Below are 7,897 nucleotides of genomic sequence, written 5' to 3' on the forward strand. Positions count from 1 at the left end.
CTAACACTGACTTAGGGTGACCCACTTTTCACCAGCATACAAATATTAGACTACGCTCGTTCACAAATATACCTACATAATAATAAACTAGCTAGTTTGGTTAACGAATGAGATGCTGCTTTTTTTCTGTACCGAGTGAATCAAGTGAATTATTGCCACGTACTGCCCATACAGGAGGATTGAGGGCCCACCAGGGGATTGCCCTGTAACCCTGTGGGCCAGTCCGAGCCTGCTTATACTCACCTCCGATGCCAATGGCATTCCGGCATTGTCTTTCCTGGCGATTGCTTACAAGTGCGATGTCACACGAACCCTGTGAACCGTTCGGAGGAAGTGAGAGCTGCTGTGCTCTCTTCCTCTGGAAGTATGTGATATATACAAAAGGAGGGAGAGTGACGTCACAGTGTTATGTGGACACCGGTAGAGACAGTGACGACTCTGTTGTAACAGTGCTGGCTGCTTTATCAGATAGAACTCTATAATAGAGTATTATAATATGGGGCAGATCACATGTGCAATTATTTTCTCATGCCGATTCAGCATGAGACAACAATCGCAACATGCATACAAGTCTATGGGTGCACATGAAACATCAGACTGCACTCAGATGACATCCAAATGCACACAGACAATGAAGAAGATGGAGAATTCAAGTTCAACATCTTCTCCGCACCTGTGCAGTGATTCTATCTCCGATCAAACTCAGATGACACTCGGCTCAAACTCTGATCAGAGCTCAAGCTGATTTTCATTTGCATAATCAGCCCAATTCGCTTTCATGTGAGCGAAACCTTAGTGTTGTTATTTGAAAAGCAGGAAACATACGGATTAAGAAGTGGTTGTCCGAGTAGTGAACAACCCCTTTAATGTTTAAAGCAAGGGTGAAGTGATTTTGTAAATTCTCATGCCCATTGTGCTGTTGAACTGTATGTTTTTTGGTGCATTTTTTTTCTCTATTGGCTTCTATAGGGAGCCTGTAAAAACGCATGTAAAAAATACAGTTGAGTCTTTTAGTGCAGAATCAAAGCTTTTCTGCACTTAAAAATCTGCATTATAAACATGGCTTCTATCGGCGCTAAATACGCATCAAAAATGCATTAAAAATGCAGCAAAAATGCAGTAATAAAAGACGACTGTTATTACATATTTGGTATGGATATCTGCAGAAAATCTATATATATAATCGTCTAAGGGGCACTTCCGTCTGTTTGACTGTCACGGAAATCCCGCGTCGCTGATTGGTCGCCTATGCAGCATCAATAGTAAAAAAAATCTAATGTTAAAAATAATAAAAAAACAAAAAACCTGCTATTCTCACCTTCCGTCGTCCGCCAATGCGCGCGTGGCTGCCGCCAGCTTCCGTTCCCAGAGATGCATTGCGAAATTACCCAGAAGACTTAGCGGTCTCGCGAGACCGCTGTCATCTGGGTAATTTTGCAATGCATCTCTGGGAACAGAAGCTGGCAGCAGCAGCGCGCACATCGGGACAGCTTTGCTGGACGACGTAGGGTGGGTATATAACTATTTTTTATTTTAATTATTTTTTTAACAGGGATATGGTGCCCACACTGCTATATACTACGTGGGCTGTGTTATATACTGCGTGGCTGCTATATATTACATGGGTTGTGTTATAAACTGCGTGGGCTGTGTTATATACTGCATGGGCTGTGCTATACATTATGTGGGCTGTGTTATATACTGCGTGGCTGCTATATACTACGTGGGCAGTTATATACTACGTGGGCAGTGTTATATACTGCGTTGGCTGTGTTATATACTGCATGGGCTGTGTTATATACTGCGTGGGCTGTGTTATATACTGCGTGGCCGCTGTTATATACTGCGTGGACACTGTTATATACTGCGTGGCCTGTGTTATATACTGTGTGGGCTGTGCTATATATTACATGGGCTATGTTATATACTACGTGGCTGTGTTATATACTCTGTGGCCTGTGTTATATACTGCGTGGCCTGTGCTATACATTATGTGGGCTGTGTTATATACTACGTGGCTGTGTTATATACTGCATGGCTGCTGTATACTACGTGGCTCCTGTATACTACGTGGCCTGTGCTATATACTATGTGGCTGCTATATACGTACATACATATTCTAGAATACCCGATGCGTTAGGCTAGGTTCACATTGCGTTAGTGGGTGATCGCTAACGGACAGCGTTGCACGGCGAAAATGTCGCAATTAACGCCGTGCAACGGGTCCGTTAGCGCACCCATTGACAGCAATGTAAATTTCGCCTGCAGCGCATCACTAGCGCGTGCCTTTTTCGGCTCGCGCTAGTGGTGTGCCGTTCTTCTGTGACGCGCCTCGGACGCTGCTTGCAGCGTCCGCGGCGCGCCCGAGGTCCGTTCCCCGCTCTCGCAGATCGGGGATCTGCGAGAGCGGGGACGTTAACGCAACCCCTGAACGCGGTCCCTAAATAAACATTGCGTTAGCGCAATCCGCTAGCGCTAGCGCTAAACGGATTGCCCTAATGCAATGTGAACCTAGCCTTAGAATCGGGCCACCATCTAGTATGTCCATAAAAAAGGAGAAAAAAAAACCACGTGAACGTTACACGTGAACACAGCCCAAAAAGTACAAACAGGCAAAAAGAAAATATTTACCGTTTAGAGAATAACCACTGCCTTTTTACTGTAGAGGGCGCAAGACCGTATTCTGCAGAGATGGCTTTTTACTTTGCTTCATTGTACAAAAATGGAAAAATAAAAATACATGGCTGGTCATTGAGGTCTGTTCAGGCCTGGTCATTAGGGAGTTGAGAATGTAATAATCTCTGGTCCTGATCTCAAATGGTGGGGTAGTGGAAAATTATACTAGTATCACACAATGAAAGAAGCAACCGAAATCACATGTTTTGGTCATTCCAGATTTTAGGAAAAATCCTGGAAATGTTAATGATTGTGGTTATATCAAAAGTGACGTGTATTACCACAAGAAAACATATTTACATGGATGTTTTTGTTGTGGTTCCTTAGGTGAATATTTCATACATTCCTATTCTCCGACTTTGTGCATCTGGTTGCTGTAGTAAAACCATCCCAAAGTATCTAGATCACTATTAGCACTTGACCTCCAGTCTGTGTTCTTCAGTCACAGCGCCCTCTTCTGTTCACACAATACTCACTGCAATATTGGACTGTTTTTAAATGAAGCCATAATATTATGGAGTAAAGTCAGTCTAGTCAGTACCTGGCTGCAAAATCTATTCTTAATTCTAAGATTACCTCATCGGATAGGACAAGTTTCCATTTTAATCATAAGCTGGCAATGTTATTGGTCTAATTCATGAATATTTGGGTTTTAACAGAAGTTTTCACCTTCTATGCAATTTGACCACCAGTGATACCACCGAAGATGATATTCTCTTCACAAAAATAAAGCCTAAAAATTATTCCAAATATTTCACTTAGGATTTAGAAAGTTGAGATACTTGGAGCTTTTTTCTAAGTTTCTCACACTTTTGCTATAATCACACATACTGTGTCGTGGTCAATGATGCATGGTCCAATCACACTCCTCCTGACATGGACTCAACAGCCTCATGGGCAAATAAGACACTGTTGGGCTCGAACCAGAAGACTTGTGGACAGTCTGTGTATCATGATTCATACTTGAACCGCGACTCATATATGTGTGAGTCCGGCCTTAATGCGGTTGTGCCATAAATAACATATATCACCTTTCCACAGGTGATAAATGTATGATGGCAGGGGTGCAACTTCTGGAACCCAGACAAAACACCAAAATGGGGGTCCCAAAGTCCCCACATGTGAATGAAACCTTAGTGATCACCAACTGTTCATTAAGTGTCTAATAACTATAGACTTTTGAAGGCATTATCTGGTCACAACATATTGATGACCTATCCATGGAATAGGTCACCAATATCAGATCGAAGTGGGTCTGATACCCGGCACCCTCAGGATCAAGATCAAACCTTATTTCCTATAGCAATGATGGATGTAAACACTTTTAATGAAGCAGCAAAGGAGCAGCCTGCACTGCAGTACTCAGCAGTGGCTACTACACAGTGAATGGTGCCCACATCCAGTAGCCACCAGAGCAAATAACTGATCAGTGCAGTGAGCGTGCTGGTTATGGGTGGTCAATAATATAATGCGACCATACAATCCCTTTAATGGAGAAGAGGTCACACATGCTCTATGTTCATGGGCTCCCTGATCTTGTGATCAGCAGGTGTCTCAGCAGTTGAACCCACAGCATCACACATTCAGCACCCATCTGAAGGATAGGTTATAAATACTATTTATGGGTAACCCCATTAACAGCTTATGGTCAGAATAATTAAAGAAAAAAATAAATACAATTTATAATTCAGAAAATCTAATTTACCTATCATGATGTTGTCACCAGTGACTTCCAGCTATTCTGTGTGAAGATTGTGCCCATCATATATTCAATAACAACTTTCTGCACTCCTCTGTTTAGCATAAGGGCTCATTCAAGTGTCCAATTTTTCCACGCAAGAGAAAAACAGACCAATTATTCAGATTAGACTATTTCTCAGACTGTGGTCCGAGTGTCATCCATGGAGAAATAGGAAAAAAAAAATCATCTTCTCCATTCTGACAGTCCGTGAAAATTGGACCGCATTCGTATCCAAATGTTGTCCTTTTTTTCACTGAACTATTGACTTTCATTGCAGATTTTGATCCGACCCTCAGTTCAAAATCAGACATGTCTCCGCGATATTCTGCGGACCACTTGGTTCATGAAAAATCCCAGAGATGTGAATGGCCACATAGACTATTATACGTAGTAGTGCAATACGTGACAAGAATGGATAGCACTCGTATGGGAAAAACGGGAGTCTGAATGAGCCCTAAAGGTCAGGGCGTGAAAATGGGAAATTTCAGAAAATGACCCCATCACTAAACCTAAGCATAACATACTATAGTCATATTATTAGTGAAAGGAATAATATGCATGATTTTATACTCATTATTTCAGCCTCCTAATTGGAGCTGCTGTTGACAACCTCCTCAGTGTGACCCGACCATATAGCACAAGAAAAACAAGTGATTCACACATTTCTTTCGACAAGCCTCAGCAGCTACAGATTTGCAACTATTCTTAAAGCACAAAAACTCCTACACAAATGACAAACATGAAGAAGTGAGGTAAATAGAAAGTCGTCTCCTTGGCCAAGAAACACATGGGGATAATTGGGAGCGCTCAGACTAAGTGAAATGCCCTGCGTCTTGTCTAGTATTTCAGAGAAATACCTCAGCGTATAGAATTTTTTTTGCATGTCATCTCGTCTGACAGAAAAATCTGCGTTCTCCGTCGCACTTATTAAAAGACAATGTTTATGGTGTGTGGTTCGAGACACTTTACCCCACAGCGGGCCAAGATATATCCCAAGCTTGTCGGAATAAATGTATCACACATGTACACCGCTGGTCTCGGCTTCGCAGCCATTGCCCTCTAAAGGTCGACTAATAATTATGTGGATTTCATAGGTTAATAGGTGAGCAGAGATTTTTTTCAACTAAAATGCTGCTTTTTAGATGTAAGTCAATGCTGGCTTATCTGTGAGGAGCCCGAGGCTGAAAGCGAAGCATGGGGCAAACATATCATGTCTGAAGTCATCCCTCTCAGCATTTATTACTTCAGCATGCTGTGACGGCGGACCCTCCGAGGTGGCGTTTGTCACCGTAATACCCAACAGGTGCCGCTCACTTCCACATAATAATGGCCAGACTGAAGCAGACGGAAGACATGCTCAGCACCAAATAAACAAACTTTCAGAAACTCCAGTAAAGTCTATGGCCAGCGAGGGTTTTTTTAAATTTTTTTTTTAATCAGGTAAATTCACAGAATTTTCATAATTGTTTTATCTCACTTTCTCTTTTAATCCATTTTAACTTGAAAACAGCCGACTGTGCCCAAAGTTGGTGTTAGAAACGCTAATTTTGCAGACACATTTGAATGTAGTGTTAGAAAACTGATGTAACCCAACCACCTAATGGCACAAGTACAATTCAGCTTGTTGTGACATCAAGGAAGACAGAAAAAGCCATAGATGTAGCAGAGCTGAACTTGTCACTCCATTGTTTGGAAGCAAAGACTTATCTGTGCATTGCAATAACCCATTAAGATAAGATTGTGACTTAGCTCTATGTAACAAATGTGAAATGATGTTATGTGTGTCAGTGACAAAGTCAGCACTGCTACATCTATACCTCACATTTAGATAAACTTAAAAGCATCACGGATTATCAGATCTTGGTCACCCAAGAATGATTAGTGGATGTCAATAACTTCTTGTCACTGTAAATCACCTGCACTTGTGTTCACTATATTATGGCAAATATTGGCACCATTTCTATATTTTTCAATCATTATCAAGTTTTGATACATTTATAGCAGGATAATCAAGGCCAGTGTCCTGTAAGCATCACTGAGTACAGTAATAGCATATTTTAGACAAGTTAGATGTAATGACGTTACATGAAGAAGGTCTTAATGTGTTAGCTACGGCAGAGCTGAGTATGTCAGACAGCAAGGTTGTCACTCAGATGTAGCAGTGCAGAGTTTGTCAGATGGAGCTAATTGCATCACCTTTTCAATGCTCATATATATATATATATATATAGTGCTAATACACAGTTTCAATTGTACTAATGTATGTACGTACAGTACATATATATATGTGTGTGTGTGTGTGTGTGTATATATATATATATATATACACATATATATATATATATATATATATATATATATATATATATATATATATATATATATATATATACACACACACATTAGTATGATACAACTCTCATAAATAGCCACATTTCTGGCATGAAATGGCATGCAAGATATTCTCTCACCACCAGAGACTAACACATGTAGTATGCAGATGTAGCAGAGCAAAGTTTGTCCTTTGACACAACTTAACGTACTGTGACAATGCCATAAAGGGAGCTTTACGTAGGACTGCAGTTACACCCACAACAGCTATCATGATGCTTGTGAGATGCAGTCCCAGGTACATGACAATTTCAGCACTGCTGCATCTGTGATTGCAGAAAGCTCATTACAGGTTGATTTTGACACTCCACCATTAGGAGATGAGTATGTCTGTGGCACTACATGCTGCTGCATCTGCACAGCACACAAAGCAGCGCACACAATGTGGAGTCAGCCAGGCTCACACTGTACCTGGAAGTGTTTGAAGAAGGCAGAGATGCGAGTGATGTGCAGGCTCAGGCACCTGGATGTGCATCTTGCTCTGTACACACTCATTGTGGAGAAGGACTCATCCTGCTTGCGAGAAGTAGATGCCGACTTAGTGTCAGGAAAGCTGCCCCACAGCAAGATAATCCCGAGGAACAGGGTGATGGAACAGCCGAGATCCTTCATCTTGTACAAGAGATCAATCAAGGGAAGAGGCTAGTGGAGCTTCCCAGTGCTGACCACACTCAGTGGGAAGGGGATAGAGGCAGGGGAGCTGCACAAACTAAAAAAGAAAGTTCAATCATCCAACTCTATTTGGTTTGAGCCTCTCCACTCCTCCTCCTGCTGTTGCTTCTCACCACTCCTCTCCCAACAGCTGCACCTCCTCAGGGTGGTACTGGGCTGACAGCACCCAGGCTTATTGGCTGGGGTGGGGAGATGAGTGACAGCAGCTCGGCTCCTGAAAAGGAGGAGAGGAGGATTGAATGAGACGTACGACAAAAAGTGAAAAGATGCTGAGGTTATTCTGTTCTACATGAAAGGAAAGGCAGGAAGAATAGTCACGGAAGAATACTCCAGACCAAAAAGGACTGTGCATGAGCGAAATAGCTAATGGCACTGCTGTAGGGAGAAAGTCCCTAGATGCCACATGAGAGGAGAAAT

General features: G+C 42.0%; 1 protein-coding gene across 1 annotated transcript in view; it reads right to left on the reverse strand.

Annotated features, from left to right (window-relative positions):
- ANOS1 (anosmin 1) overlaps positions 1 to 7,591 on the reverse strand; it is a 307,265-nt gene extending 299,674 nt beyond the window's left edge. The window contains exon 1 of the mRNA XM_077294730.1: positions 7,220 to 7,591. Coding sequence (XP_077150845.1) covers positions 7,220 to 7,420 — 201 coding nt within the window. The 5' untranslated portion in view covers positions 7,421 to 7,591. The remainder of the gene's footprint in view (positions 1 to 7,219) is intronic.
- Positions 7,592 to 7,897: the final 306 nt, after the last annotated feature.

Source organism: Ranitomeya variabilis, chromosome 3, assembly GCF_051348905.1.
Source record: "Ranitomeya variabilis isolate aRanVar5 chromosome 3, aRanVar5.hap1, whole genome shotgun sequence".
NCBI lineage: Eukaryota > Metazoa > Chordata > Amphibia > Anura > Dendrobatidae > Ranitomeya > Ranitomeya variabilis.